At 35.0% G+C, this 16,303-nt stretch overlaps 1 protein-coding gene across 6 annotated transcripts in view; it reads left to right on the top strand.

Moving 5' to 3' along the window:
- Window positions 1–16,303, top strand: part of KTN1 (kinectin 1 (kinesin receptor)) — a 95,423-nt gene that overhangs the window by 30,465 nt on the left and 48,655 nt on the right. For 5 of the 6 annotated variants that reach the window (XM_012663786.1, XM_012663780.1, XM_012663785.1 and 2 more), the window contains 7 exons: window positions 1,303–1,440; window positions 2,855–3,025; window positions 4,386–4,516; window positions 10,010–10,126; window positions 11,768–11,908; window positions 15,029–15,135; window positions 16,017–16,149. In XM_012663786.1, the coding sequence (XP_012519240.1) occupies window positions 1,303–1,440; window positions 2,855–3,025; window positions 4,386–4,516; window positions 10,010–10,126; window positions 11,768–11,908; window positions 15,029–15,135; window positions 16,017–16,149 (938 nt within the window). The remainder of the gene's footprint in view (window positions 1–1,302; window positions 1,441–2,854; window positions 3,026–4,385; window positions 4,517–10,009; window positions 10,127–11,767; window positions 11,909–15,028; window positions 15,136–16,016; window positions 16,150–16,303) is intronic. The other variant, XM_012663783.1, reaches the window with a different exon arrangement.

Here is a 16,303-nt window from a genome sequence, read left to right as displayed (position 1 = left end):
TTATAAGTCATATCTCAGTGCCCATAAAGTGTTTTTTTTAATGCAGCCACATTCATTCATTTATGTACTTCTGTGACTGGCCATCATGCTGCAGTGGCAGACTTGAATAGTTGTGACAGAGTCCGTATGGCCTGTAAAGCCTGAAGTTTTTTACTCTCTGGGTCTTTACAGAAAATGTTTGCCAACCTCTAATTGGTAGATGATTGGTAGCACTAAGGAAATACTGGAAAGAGACTGGATGTGTATGGAGAGGAGAACACTTTCAGTTTGTATTTCTGGTGCCTATGGGGTCATCCACATAGGTGCACTAGGGTATGTAAGTGCAGAGGATTGAGTCTGGAATGTGGATTCAGAAACCTTAAGCATGAAGGTAGTAGTTGAAGTCATGGGTGTAGATGAGATCATCCAAGGGAAGTATTTAAATTGAAGACATAACCCTATGAAGTACCAGTACTCAGTAGGAGCAACTCATAAAGGAGATTTGCAAAGGAATATCCCAAGTATAAAAAGAGAATTATGAGAGCTGATAGGGGAGTTTTTTATTTTTTTTATTAAAAAATACATATAGTATGAAATTTTATCATTTTAACCATTAAGTGTACAGTTCCTTTCATCTTCCCCAGCTGAAACTTTATACTAAATACTGATTCACCATTTTCCCTTCCCCCAGCCTGTCTTTATGAATATGGCTATTCTAGGAACCTGATATAAGTGGAATCATACAATATTTGTCCTTTTGTGACTGGCATATTTCATTTAGTATAATGGAGAAAAGAAAATTTTAAGAAAGATGGACCAATAGTATATATAAAGTGCTAAATAGTAGTCATATAAAGATTAATGGGTGTTATTTGTAGAATATGGCATTTGGGACACTGGAGACCTGAATTACTTCATGGAATGGAGAAGATAAAAATCAGGTTGCAGTCAGTTGAGGAATGATTGATATAAAAGGAACTACAGAGTATTCTGTTGTCAGTGTAAAAAGAAATGGGTGTGGGATGCTGGGAATTACAGTAGTAGGGAAGGGTTTTATTTTTTAAGATGATAGAGACTTGACCATGCCTATAGGCTGAGTAGGGTTGGGAGTGGATGAGGAATGGAATATGAAAGAAGGAGCAAGCACGTTGAAGAGCTGGTGTAGTGGAGTAAGAAGGATAGAATGGTAAGTTATTGGTGAGAGAGGAATATATCAGACTTCAAAATTTTAGTGGTAAAGCATTCTGGAAATTATTAATGATTATATCTTTGCTGATGTTCATTGTTTGTTGTAATGATTTTTTACATTTATGTTTAATAAAGATGAGCAGGATAAAAAGGTGGAAACTCTCACAGGACCTTCAAAAAAGCAAGAAGCATTACCCCTCCATCAAGAGACTAAACAAGAAAGTGGATCAGGAAAGAAGAAAATTTCATCCAAGAAACAAAAGACAGAAAATGGTAAGATGTATAGATATGTATTTTATAAATGCTAATTCTAGAGAAGTATACTAGGAGAAGGACCCTGGAGACCTCACATGCTCTTTAATTCCTGGTAGTAATGTGTACTGTAACAACTTGTAATACTAATGTAAGTCTAAAATTTTCTTTAGCCTTATGGCTTTGTAGTGCCTTGACAGATGGGTAGAATGTAAGTTTGAGATGAAAAAGTTTATCTGAAATTTAAAAAGGGCAAAGCATTTATAAATGTTCTCATTCTTAACTCAGTTTTGAAAAAAAATGTAAATAGCATACAAACTATAGGAGAAAAATATTCCTGAAATATTTGTACTTTTTAATATCACTTAAAGATTATGCTTGAGGACATTAGCTAGATCTTGCATTACCCTGCATTTCCAATTATTTTTTAAACAAAGTCTGCGTGTGTATAAAATAAGCATCCAATTACAAGTGATGGAATAGTCTTATGTGTTCAGAATTTTCCAGGGAAAGCTTGGCTATGAAATTTGTGTAGATTAAACAACAGTAATTCCCAAATAATGTGGGTCTGTGGTATCAGTTGGTATTAGAAAATGGTAAACTTGGAAAGGGAAAAGGTGAAATTCTATTATTGGCATTAAAGTTATGACATACTAATTAGGTATAAGAGAAATATTACCTGAATATATTTGGTAAAATTAAATATTGTCAATTTTAACTAAATGAAAAGAACTACGTATGCACAAAAGCTCTTTAAAAGGTAGGAATTTAGAGAAATTTCCGTAGGGTATGGAAGTTTGTATTTCTAACCAATGGACATCAGGCTTATTGTTCAAACTCTTTGAGTTCTTCCCATTAAAATTAGGAACAAAATAAGGAGGCTTCCTTCCTCCAATTTTAATGTTATTCTGGAAGTTTTGGCAGATACAGTAGATGTGTGATGGAAATTAGGGGCATAACAATTAGGAACAAGAAGCTATCTCCAAGGAGTAATGACTTATTTTTGTACTTAGCAAGTGCAAGGAAATTAATTAAAAATTATTAACTGCAATAAGAATTCAGTAGAGTACCAACATAAATAAAAATTATTTTCCTGGAGCAAATCAAATGGGAATGGGTTCTTATGTTAAAACAGAAAAATGAGAATGAGGGATATTTAAGTAGTTTTCAGACACTGTTATGAGATATGCTGCACATTTTTAGATGACTTTAATGATTTACGGTAAAGTAAGAATATTAAACTGATATTGCTTAATTAGAAGACTGTTTTGACTTGTTAAATGATGAAATACGAATTTAAAACCAATTTGAACTAGTATTAGAGATTTGAAAATAACTGCATTTATCATTAAATTTAAGTGTGCCTATATGTCGTTTAATTATTCTGATTTTAAAAACCCTGAATAATTATGATTTTGTTGAACTTAAATTGCAGTCTTGGTAGATGAACCCCTTATTCATGCGACCACTTATATTCCTTTGATGGATAATGCTGCCTCAAATCCTGCGGTGGATAAGAGAGAGGTTACTGATTTGATTAAACCTGATCAAGTAGAAGGAATCCAGAAATCTGGGGCTAAAAAACTGAAGACTGAAACCGACAAAGGTAATATATAGAATGTTACAATGTGTTGTATTGTAAAAACCCATTTTTGAGTTGCGATGGAGTCAAGTACATTTTCTTGTAGAAACAATGTATTGCAAAAGACTAATGGAAGCCTTGTGGTAAAAGACTTACTGATAGTCTTCTAGTCCAGCCTCAGTTTTGTAGATCTGGACACTCAAATTTGACTTGTTAAAGGTCTCACAGCTATTTTGCTATCTGGTGATCTTTTCCCAGCTACTGTAATCTTCTGCGAAGTTTCTAGGCTAATTTATAACTGCCTTTTTAAAAATTAGACTATTATTTAGAGCAGTTTTAGGTTAATAGCAAAATTGAATGGCAAGTACAGAGTTCCCATATGCTCCTTGCCCTCACATATGCACACAAGGCTTAAAATACAAGCCTATTAAAACTTACAAGGTAGCTGAAGTATTAAAAGCCCTAGGCTCTTTTGAGTCTGATGGGTGGCAGTTCCTTTAAGAAGACAGAGTTGGTGCCTAATTTGAGAGCCCTGGGAAAATTGGGATGGGTGAATCAGGAGGTGCTTGATGCATGGATTTTATTTATTAATTACTATTTGAGATAGTCTTGCTCTGTCACCCAGGCTGGAGTGCAGTGGTGTCATCATAGCTCACTGCAACTTCAAACTCCTGGACTCAAGCGATCCTCCTATGTCAGTCTCCTGAGTAGCTGGGACTACAGGTGCATGCCACTGTGCCCAGCTAATTTTTCTATTTTTTGTAGAGATGGGGTCTTGCTATGTTGCTCAGACTGGTCTCAAACTCCTGGCCTCAAGCTATCCTCCCACATTGGCCCCCTAAAGTGATGGGATTGCAGGCCTGAATCACTATACCTAGTGGATTTTTTAAAATGTCAGGATACTTGTATTAATACATATTTGATCTTTGAAGAATCAGATTTCATTTTTGTAACTGTCTTAGAGCTTATTTTCTCATCTGTGGCAATTGGCTTATATATCACTCAGGATTATTAAAGTTTTTTTTCCCTCCCATAGTTGGTTGTGATTGTGCAAGGATTATTAAAGTTAAATGAGTATGTTATGAACATATCTAGTGCGGATGCTAGCATATACTGGACACTTAAATTTTTTTTTTAAGTAGTGAGGGTATACTGGTATTTTAGTATTCTGCAGTTTAAGCAAAATTTTAGTTAATATAATTATTCCACATTATAGATGGTAAACACTTTTTCCCCCCTCTTAACTGGAGCATTTATTGTTATTCAACCTGAAGTATAAATCTATTTTCTTTTGGTTATTGACTTTTTGGGTCAGGAATTCTTGTTGTTTACCTTCGCTTGTGTCTTTTAAATGCCATCTCTCTCTTTTTTTTTTTTAATTAAGAAAATGCTGAAGTGAAATTTAAAGATTTTCTTCTGTCCTTGAAGACTATGATGTTTTCCGAAGATGAGGCTCTTTGTGTTGTAGACCTGCTAAAGGAGAAGTCTGGTGTGATACAAGATGCTTTAAAGAAGGTAAGTACGTTTTTTGATTATGAGTATATTTGTGAGCAGTCATTAGAAGTTCACCAAACAAGTCTTCAGCTAGAGCAATTAATTATTATCTACTCTCATCCTTAACACCACCAATCACATAGTCACATCTAGAAGTTCTGGAATGTATTCAGAAATTATTTTATATCTTCATACTAAGCAGTGCACTTACTTAGTTTAGTCAACCATCTGTTGTCATCTGATGCTTTGACAAAAGCCAGTTGCTTAAAATAAGATGGTTTATATGACTTTAAAGTCATTTGGTACTTGACCAAGCTGTACCATGCTTTGCTCTGACTAGAAGCATTGAAGTCAAGGTCAGGTGATTTCTGTATAGCATGTATGGATTGTTTTTGTAACTGAAGATAGCGCCAAAGAACCTAGGGACCATTGTTGTTGTTTAGTGTGTGTGTAATAGTACCCTTCTAAAATAAATGATTTGAGTGGCGTAATCACTGTTATGGCTGATAAAAAATAATTTGTGAAATAACTCCCCCCTCCAAAAAAAGAAAAATGATAAAAACCCTATGGAGTTCATATCTATGTTATTATGGGACATGCTCACTATAATATTATGTGTATTGTCATACTGGGAAAGATGACAAATTTTCAGGGGTTACTTATGTAAGATAAGATGACATGGTATCTGGTATTTAGTATTAGGTGGTTGACTTAACTGTCTGTATCCTAAAAGCATGGTACACACACACATTCACACCTCTCCCCCATAACCATTGAATCTGCTTTCAAACCTTAAGTGACTTAATTTTTTCTTAAAATAAAGATCACTCAGTCCAAGTCATTACCTCTCACTTGATTACCTGCAGTAGTCTACAAATTGATGTTTCTGCTTTTCCTGTTAGCCCTCTAATCTCTTTTTTCCACATAGCTGCAAGGTGAACTTTAAGAGGTAAATCAGGTTATATTACTGCGTTACTGCCCTTTGGTGCCTTTCTCTTTGCACTTAAAACATAATAAAACTTAAAACATAAGTTCAAATTCCTTTAACAGGTCTATGTCTGTCCCTCTCTAGAGCCTCATCTAATGATATTTTCCTTATTCTTTCACTACATTTCACCCATACTAGGTCTTCTCTGGTTCTTCCAGCAAACTTTTTTCTTCTGCCTGTCCTCTTTTCCCCTCCTAATGTTGTCCCTCAATTTCTTCTCATATGTAATTCCTCCTTCAAGTGTCCACTTAAATATCATTTTCTCTCGTATAAAGCTAACCTGATTCAGTCTAAATTGTTCACTCTGCTATTCTCTAACAATTATCTGGACAAAATTTTTTGTCATAGCATTTATCATACCATTATGTGTGTCTATACTTCCGAGTGTCTTTCGACAGTATGTTTTACATATCTACGGCATTTTTCAATGCAGTGTGCTTGTTAGACAGTCTCCATGTCATGCCAACGATGGCCCAGGGTTAACAAGGTGTTTGAGGGTAATTGGAGTAAATGTGATAACTCCATGTGACTTTGAATGCAAAGTCTGATATTCTGTTGCAACAACTGTTTTTTTCCCCTGTACCTTGAGGATACTTTTTTTTAAAAAGGGGACTTCCTTGATATTCTTGGTTGAAGAATTTGTTCTTTGGTTTACTTTATTGTAATTGGGTGAGGACATACCTGAAAAGAGTTCTTAGTTATTTGTGGGGATTCGGAAAAGCTCCTAGCAGGGAAAAGCTTCCAGCTGAAGTTACTATGTTACTACCTTGCTGTTTAAAATTATTGCTTTTTGAGATTAAAAGTAATTGCTTTAATTGTCTCTTCTGACTAAGGATGGTTACTGGTGGCTTATGGGGGCAAGAGTAATCATTTTATTGCCTGAGTCAGCTTTGAACTCTAGAGACGGGGCAGTAAGTCAGACTACCCTTTGTATTTATTTTAGGCAGGCCTAGGAAGAAGTTGAGGACTGTTAAAGATACCATTTGAAGTAGAGCAAGTGTTTTGAAACTGTTTGCATTTTTTTTCCCTTTTCCTTGGAGCCATTTAGCTTTTAAAATTATCTTTAAAATCTTGTTCTTGGTTTATTGTGGGATGGATCTGTTCACTACTGAAGGGCCTTTGTAGGTTTCTTGTCTGAGAAAGACTAGGTAAATTTAATTTCTCCCTTTTTCTGCCATGGAAACTGAGCCTTAGTCAGACCTTTTCATATTAATAGATTGCAAAGTCATAGATGTAAATGAATCTTTGTGCCTAATAAAGACCACTTCAGAGCAAGGGGGATGATTAATATGGGGTCACTGGCATAGGGTAGAGGAGATAGGTGACTTGCTGACCGGTTAGATACAGTGGCTAAAGAAGAGCCTAGGATGACTGCTTGTTTTCTCTCTCAAGTAACTGTATAGACCGTGGTGACAATGGTACTTGTAGACACTCTGTAGAGGAGGGGAGAGTAGAGGATTAAGAGATTTTAGAAAGTTGTTTTAGGCATCCCTTGTGTCATTTAAGTGGATATAATCATTTCACAATTGAATATATATTTCTCTGGAGTTGAAGAAAGATTCCAATGGTAGTGATATAGGAAAGTAATCCACGATCACCAGTACATGTGGTGGAGGTATATTAGACCAAGGAGGATGTGTGGAAGTGTAAGAAGCTCAAGAATGAACCCTGAGAAACACCGACATTTAAAAGACAAAGAACGACACCAAAAAGGTTACTAAAGAGGAGCAGAAGGGGGGGTGGGGAAGGAACACTAGGAAATAGTGGAATCGCAGAAGCTTAGGGAGGATAGAGAGTTTGAGGGCGTTAGAGGGAAAAGTCAACAGTGACATGCTTTATAGAGTTCAAAAAGGATAAGGATTAAAAAACTGGGTTTGACATCCTTAGTGAAAGCAGTTTCATTGCAGTATTAGACTAAATAAGTGACAAATGCATGGGAAAGTGACAGTGTCCACTGTGAGTAAGCCTAGGTGGGAAGGGGAAGATAGAGTAAAAAGCTGGGGGGGTCAGAGAGGAGATGTTATGTTGTGTGTATGCGCATACCCTTGTATTTAAGTTACGTGACACTTGGAGGGTGTGTATTAAGATCCTGAGCTCTAGAGTCAGATTTCCTGGATTTAGATTTGGGCTCTGCCACTTTGAGCTTTGTGACCTTAGATAAATTACTTATGTAACCTCAGTGGCTCAGTTTTCTCATCTCTAATATGTAAATGATGATCAAGTTTTGAGAAGTAAATGAGATAATATATGTTAGGCGCTTAAAATTCCTAGCATATAGTAACTACTCAAAATGTTTACTGTAAATGTGATTACTAGTAAGAAAATGTTTGATTTGATTATTAATTTTTAACATTGACCTTTAAATATAATTACCTCAATTATGATTTTTTAAACTTTACATTATTAACCAGTTTGGCCCCATGCTATATAACAGGAGGAACTACTGTTAACACCATTTAAATTTTTTCCTACCTTCACTTCTGTCACTCTCAACTTTTGTTAATTATAGCATTTCTGTTTGTCACATACTTGTAATATTTAACATCTGTCCTGTGAGTATAATTTTTATGTTTAAATATTAATTTTACAGTTTGATGGTGGATTCAAAGATCAATACCAGTTGTTTTGCCATAGCTTCTTTGTTAATCTCTTGGTTGACTGAAATTGTTTTTCCTTGGATTTCTTCAAGAAGGGCTCACGGAAACTATATTTCCCAAATTTTGACAAGTTAAGATGATACTTTCTCATCTTTACACTTGATAGTTTGATGAGGTAGAACATTCCTGGGTTTCACCTTCTTTCCTTGAAGAATTTTCATGCATTTGTTGTTTTACTGTTCTTATTGCTAGGTAGAGGTCTGAGGCCAGCTTGAATTTTGCACTCTTTTCATGTGTTTTTGTGAAACTACACTCTCACAATTAATATTTTCTTTGGGTAATCCAACAGGTATTTATTATTTATTGAGTTTTTCAGTGTCTGCCTTACTGTACATACATTAAGCGATTCAGTTTCTTTGAAGTTCAGTAATTTTATTATAATATGGCTTGATGTTTGACTTCTCTATTAAATTTCCTTTGAATACAGCATGGCTTCTCAATCATTAGATTTAAGTCAACTTTTATTACTGGGAAGTTTTACATAATGTCCTTGAACTGAAATAATAGATAGCAGTTAAATATGTGTTGGCTTTCCACTGCCTGTCTCTTACCTTTCATATCTTCGTCCTTTTCTTTAAACAAAATTAAGCAACACATAACCGATTTCTACTTTTTATTTCTACTTTTCTACTTTTCTTCATTTCTACTTTTTATTTACTTCTGTTCACCCTGGATTCTATGGCCCTTACTGTGTTTGCAGCAACATGTCTTTTTCTGTTTGCTGCTTCTTATTAGGTTATATTTCTGGGATGGTGTTATTTTTTATTAATACTAACACTTTGAGTTTGCCAGCTTATGTTTTATCTCATTTTGTGGTCTTATCTTTTTTCTCTGACCTCTTTTGTGAGCTTTGCCCTTTGCTTTTGTTTTCCAGAGATTACTCCTGTATTAGATTTTTAAAAATTGCGGTATTTATTACAACTTTTGCCTGCTCTTTTATAACCTTTTTCTGGTGACTTTCTTCACTTGTCATTTGTGTTTTTCTTGCTTTCCTTTTTTTGTATATTGTGTAGTGCCCGTTTTATTTGTTTTTGGCTAGTACTCCTTTTCCAATGAGGAGGGTTTCCTTTTGGATCATCTCCGTGGTGGAGGTTGCTAATGGTGAAGGTCAAAGCTGGCTGGTATTCTCCTTGGGGCTGTGTGCGCAAATGAACTTTTTTAGCTTTTGCTTCTTTTCAGATAACAGACTTTGGGCCCCACTACAGAGAGTATCTTTTGATTCTGCCTCATTGGCTAGCTATTCTCTTTGAGGAAAATTTGTCTCTGATTTCTTCCTTTTTCCTTTGAGACTTCCTTCCATGAAAGTTTCTGCGTTCCATTTTTGCACTTGTTCCTTGTGTCAAATGGAAGATTGTTGGTTTGACCTTTCAGAATGTGCCTGTTAACTTCAGAGAACTACATACCCATGGCACCTCTATAGTCGTGCATATATTCTGATAGGGTTATGGAACGTCTGTGTTTCATCTTCACTGCTTTTGGCAATCTTTCCTAATATTATGCTTTGAGATTACAGGTGACTGGTTCATTGATGATAATTTGCATTTTGGTTTTATATTCTCTTTTGAGCTTCTAGGAGGAAAAGGGGGAAATTGCTATCTTGACTCTGGGTTTAAAACTAGAAGTCCTATACTTTTTTTTTAAAATCTGTTTCTTGATATGTATCCTATTGGTGATTTCAGGATATACAGCATTACAGGGACTTTTCTGAGTGATATTTCACTTACCTATATTCGTCAGTCATTTTACTTTACATGTAATATAGAACTCTGTGTTGGCCCAAGAACACTTAATATTAGATACTTCATTTTTATAATTTTCATTAGCCCATGTGAAACTGTTACTAATTCTGTATTGATTTCTCAATTGTAGTCAAGTAAAGGAGAATTGACTGCACTTGTACATCAGCTTCAAGAAAAGGAAAAGTTACTTGCTGCTGTGAAGGAGGATGCTGCTGCTACAAAGGATCGGTGTAAGCAGTTAACTCAGGTGAGGACATTCTTATGTTCAAGAGATATGGTTCCTGAGTCAGAAGCAATGGAAGATTTCAGGAATTATTCATAATTCCTGACTTAATTATTTGTCTAATAAATTTATACCCCAAAAAAGTAATTTTCTTTTAGAGTTTTGGGAGGGGGACTGCCTCATGCTTTCATGATATTATAGCGTATAGTTGAATTATGAATTTAAAACAATAGTACTTACAGATACCCTAATTTCAGAATAGCAGAAGGATTCTGTTCAGAAGTATGGGAATTTGTTTTAATTGGATCTGACCTTGATCTGTTCTCTGTAGAAGCACAAAATTTGGTGCGATTGTATTTAAATTCAGTTTATAGTATAAATGTGAAGCTCTTACATGGGTAATTTTTTTATGGAGGTTCTTATGATAAATATTTATAATTTTTAATCAAGCTTTTCAAACCCCAGAGATTTTAGTTTGAAAGGTTAATAAAAAAACCAAGAAACCAACCTTTAGAACATCATGTAGACTGAGAGAACAGAATCAAAGCACTATAGAACATGCGGTCTTATTCCTTCTGAAGTGCTTGTTTCTCCTTTTAGGGATTAATTACAGTACAGTAAATGAAGTTTATGAGTCATTCACCTAGCTACTTGATGATGACATGAGAAGGAATGACTTTATTTGAATATAAATCCTTGATATGAATTAGAAGTAAATAAAGTCAATGGAAAGAGTTGGTTACATCAAGGTCAATTAAAATTGTTAATAAGTATGCTTCCTTACAGTTGGAAAGTTGAGTATACTTCTGACTGTCTTTGACTACATTTAAAAAATTAAAGATAGATTATTTACTTTGTGCTAATTCATTATATACTTAGAAGATACATATACTTTTTTCTAAGTATTAATATCAGTATAAAAATGTGTAAATGTGAATGAACCAACTCTTACAGGCAACTATAAGTTATGTAAAAGTGTTAAATTTTGTGAGTTTCTTAGAGCAGGGACATGAACTAATTATGCCTGCAGATAACTTTAACATTGCTTGGCTTTCATATACTTTGATAATTAATATTTGTTCTAGGAGTTCTAATATTTGTTCTAATACCTGCAAAACAAAATGAAACCACCTTTTTAAGGGTTGAATTGGGAAGATGATACCATTTTGAATTTTGATTTTTACTTTCCCGTGTTCCAAACTTTCTCTCTACGATAGACATGTCTTATCCTGTCTCATCTCCTAGAAGAGAGACTCCTTTCTTTTCCTTCTAGGCTTTTCTCTGTTCCCTGAAAGAGAACTGAAACACAGGAATAATAGAGAATTGTTTTGCTTTAAAAATGTTCTTTCTTATAATTGAGTTAGAATGTAGGATTTATGAACTATGTATGGTTTTTAACTCTCAAACCAGAAAGTGCATTTGAAATAAGAGTAAACATAATGGCAAAGTGTTTATGAAGGGAATTTGTGTAAAGAGCAGGTGAGACATAGAAGACTATGTTTTTTCTTTTTTAACCTTTTGACCTTGCTTTTAAAGCAAGTACTTATTGTTTCAGCATTCACAATTATTTTGCTGCTATTAAAAATGGTTTCTTATTGTTATAGGCTTATAATACCTTTTTAATGCCAAGTGTTTCATAATTTCTTTTCTGGTTTACTCTTTTAGGAAATGATGACAGAGAAAGAAAGAAGCAACGTGGTTATAGCAAGGATGAAAGATCGGATTGGAACATTAGAAAAGGAACATAATGTATTTCAAAACAAAATGCATGTCAGTTATCAAGAGACTCAACAGATGCAAATGAAGGTATATTTTCATTCTTTGAAAACAAAGTGAAATATATACATTCATTTAATTAGCAAACTGTTAAATGCCTAGTATGTGCAAGACCCTGTGCTGGGCCATCGACATACAGTGGCTAGTGAAACTCACACCTTGTCCTTAAGTAAATAACTTTCTTAGGTGGGGATGAGGTAGGAGACTGGACACAGACAAGTAAATACACCATGACAGTAGAGGTAGGCATTGGGTACTTTGGAGCAGTGGAGATGAGAGGTGGGGAAGGAAGGAGAGGGATTGATAAGAAGACTTGTTAGAAGCAATATCCAGACTGTGTTGAATCTTTTGAAACAATTAGGCATTATCAAGTAAGGGAGTGAAGAAATGGGCACTGAATGTAAGAGTTACTTGGTGTCATTCCTTAGTCCCATCTCTAGAGATGATGGCTCAGTGGGTTGCCTGGTGTTAACACTCTGTGAGAAATACAGTAAGAATTGTGATATCTGGGAATCAGGACTGGAATGAAGAAGAGAAGATCTGGAGAAGTAGATAGGGACCTGTCTTCATGGGCCTTGTATACCAGACGATTGGGGAGCCAGTGAAGGAGTTTAAGCAACCCAGCAATTGCTGGTATTATATTAGTATTTTTTTTTTTTTTTTTGAGACAGAGTCTCACTGTGTTGCCTGGGCTAGAGTGCTGTGGCGTCCTAGCTCACAGCAACCTCAAACTCCTGGGCTCAAGTGATCCTCCTGCCTCAGCCTCCCGAGTAGCTGGGACTACAGGCACGCGCCACCATGCCCGGCTAATTTTTTCTATATATTTTTAGTTGTCCGATTAATTTCTTTCTATTTTTAGTAGAGACGGGGTCTTGCTCTTGCTCAGGCTGGTTTCGAACTCCTGAGCTCAAACAATCCTCCCACCTCGACCTCCCAGAGTGCTAGGATTACAGGCGTGAGCCACCGCGCCCGGCCTATATTAGTATTTTTAATCATTACCCTGGCAGTGTAGAGAGTGAAGCAAGGGATAGTTGGAAGGCTTTTGTAGGAATTTGAGTCAGAACAAGGGCTTGAAATCAGATATTGACAATGAGGGAACGAGTTTGAGTGATACAGAGGAGTTAATTAGATAGGGCTTAGTGTTAGAGTGAAGAGAGGTGATAGTTCAGGGTGAAGAGAGGTGATAGTTCAGGATGACTCCCAGGGTTTTGGCTAAAATGACCTTCTGTCTCTTTTGTTGGTTTACACTTTTTCACCTGTCTGCTGTCAACATTTCAGGAGGTTCATTTCTTACTGTCTGTCTTTTATATGTATCTTCCATTTTCATGATTCTAGTTAGGTCTAAACTAGTGAATTTTTTTCTTTATTTTTAAAAAGAGATTGAAATATCTTTATTACTGCTAAAGAGGCTGTTAAAGAACATGGCTTGGGTCTGCTTGCCAAGAGGGCATATAATACTCTCTTTAAGTGAACTTTCTGCATGTGTGACTTTTTAAAACTGTTATTTCCACCTGCTGGCTGATGTTTCTGCTGATGATGGAAGGTCTGTCATTACCTCAGATTTAACATGTCTCAAATCAAACTCAACTATTGATCAGGTTGTTTTTATTTTCAATATTTTGAGGCATTAATATCCTTATACTTGAATCCTTTGACTTCTCTCTCCCTTGCCCAGTCTACAATTTGGTCTGAAATCATTAAAAGATATTTTATTTTTAGTTACTCTTGCATTAAATTCTTAGACATGTCTTTAGTTTATTTTTACATACTAGGATAATTATAACCCCCATATTAATAGGTTTCTCATTTCCATTCTAAGCTGTACTTGGTACCAGGTTATTTTTTGTAAAATACTCCTTTGATCATATTGCTAGTCTGCTAAAAAATTTTAAATTATTCTTCACTGCTATCAAAGTCCCAGTGTTTTCAACTAAAATGCCACTAATGGAAAAAAAGAAGTAAGTGATGTTGTTTTCATATTCTTACTCTATCCACTGCTTGAAGTTTTAATTTGATCCACTCCTTTCTCTTCTTGTTCCGCTAGCCATTTGAAATATTCTCTTCCCATATATCAGGTTACTGAAAAACTGATTTTCCTAGTCTCGAATGACCTTTTCTTCTTAATTCCTACTACTGTTCATTTGAAAATTAGTCAGATACTTATAGCAACATCTTTTATTGAAAGGTATTTAAGTGATTTATCTTTTTTTTTCATTTGATTGCTTATAGAGGCCAGGACATAGATTCCATATGGTAAGTTCTGTTAGGCTGGGTGCGGTGGCTCATGCCTGTAATCCTAGCACGTTGGGAGGCTGAGGATTGCTTGAGGCCAGGAGTTTGAGACCAACCTGAGCAAGCGCAAGACTTGTCTTTACAAAAAATAGAAAAATTAGCCAGGTGTGTTGGTGCATGCCTGTAGTCTCAGCTAAAGTAAGAATGGTAATTGCCAGGGGCTTGGGAGAAGGGGCAATGGAAATTTATTGGTTAATGGGTATAAAGTTTTGTTTTACAAGATGAAAAGAGTTATGGAGATGAATGGTGGTCCTGGTGGTACAGCATTATGGATGTATTTAATACCACTGAACTGTATACTTGAGAATGGTTAAGATAGTATATTTTATGTTAATGTGTATTTTACCACAATTTAAAAAATTAGATAAGAATATTTTAGCAAGTAAAATTGTTTGTCATCTATTTAATTATGGCTCGATTTGTAACTTAATATAAAGTGTATCAAAAATATTTTCAGTTTTTAAACTTTGGATTATTAAAAGACTTTCATTTTAAAATACTGCTAACAGAAAATTTATATATTCTAGCATCAGAACAGGCTTAATTCTATGAGTCTGTTGGGTAGGAAAGAAGTCCTAAATTATCTTTTAGTTCTGAAGCATCATCTCTAAGCATGCTTGTCTTGTATGTAAGCTAGCATCTACTTGTATTCGTGAATGTGGTGGCAGCTTATATTTACTTTGCATTTATCACTAACAAAATATAATTTTTCCTTTAAATTTGTTTATATTTGAGAAGAATGATTCAAATTTTTATTCTATTAATGCTTTAGGCATTCTCATCTTAGTATGTTTCTTTTTTCAAAGAAGCTTTGGCAACCTGTGTTTTGTAAATCTTACATGTGTAAAATAACTTCAGTTTCAGCAAGTTCGTGAGCAGATGGAGGCAGAGATAGCTCACTTGAAGCAGGAAAATGGTATACTGAGAGATGCTGTCAGCAACACTACAAACCAACTGGAAAGCAAGTATGTTTCCAAATGCTTTATTTTTAATTGAATGGAAGAGTATTTTCTTGATTCATCAAAATGGTGTTTGATAGTAATTAGACTTTTGTTTCTTACGTTTGTTTCTAAAATAAGTTACTTTTCAAAAATTCTGTGTGAAGAACTTCTTCAGTTATATATAAACTTTATATATTATACCAAATTATATGTTTATATAAATATATTAATGTGTATTATGTATAATATATTTATATATTATATAAACAATGTAATAAATACTCGGGCCACCAGTGGGATAGTCTACAAATTTATGAGACTGAATTTAATAAGATTTAAACCATCTGTCCCCTTCCACAGTAGTTCCCAAACTTCATTATTCTAAAGAGCACCTGACATGCTAGTTAAAAATCATATTCTTGAGTCCCACCCCTAAAAGATTATGATTTAGTCAGATGGAACCTAGGAATCAGCATATTAGGACACATTCCTTGCGATAGCAATGTAGTTGGCTCTGGAGGAATACTTTGAGAAACAGTACCATAGAAAGACTAATAGTATGATTCTACAGTGTAAGCACCCTGATTGGTTGATTTTAATAGGTTGTCAGAAGACCACTTTGAGGGTGACATTGCCACTTTGAGGGTGTCACTGTTTATGCTCATGAGTTTGTGGTCATCCATTTTTCTTGATATAATGATTTTAGATTTTGTGTGACTGCTGTTAGAATTATGTAGTGGATTACACTTAGCCAAACTTCAGTGTTAGTAGTCACACTTGTGTTCCTTTTCAGTTGGCTACAAATGAAATTACTAGCTCAGCAAGACTAATATATGTTTTATCTGTTCCTTATATGTGTTTATATAATAATAATGGAAGGTTCCTAATCCAGTTACTGTTTTCAGGCAGTCTGCAGAACTAAATAAACTGCGCCAGGATTATGCTAGGTTGGTGAATGAGCTGACTGAGAAAACAGGAAAGCTACAGCAAGAGGAAGCCCAAAAGAAGAATGCTGAGCAAGCAGTTACTCAGTTGAAGGTGATGTAGTCCCACCTTTATGTATCATTTCATGAATAATGTAGGTATTTAATTTGATGACCTTAAATGTATATAAAGGTTTGAGAGATACATTTTAGGCTTAATGGGACCTGTAATCTAACTGCTTTGCTCTGATGAAGAAAAGCATGTGCCC

Source organism: Propithecus coquereli, unplaced genomic scaffold, assembly GCF_000956105.1.
Source record: "Propithecus coquereli isolate 6110/MARCELLA unplaced genomic scaffold, Pcoq_1.0 Scaffold83, whole genome shotgun sequence".
Classification (NCBI taxonomy): Eukaryota; Metazoa; Chordata; class Mammalia; order Primates; family Indriidae; genus Propithecus; species Propithecus coquereli.
The sequence above is the reverse complement of the archived record's forward strand: the minus strand, read 5'-3'. Positions and strand labels throughout refer to the sequence as shown.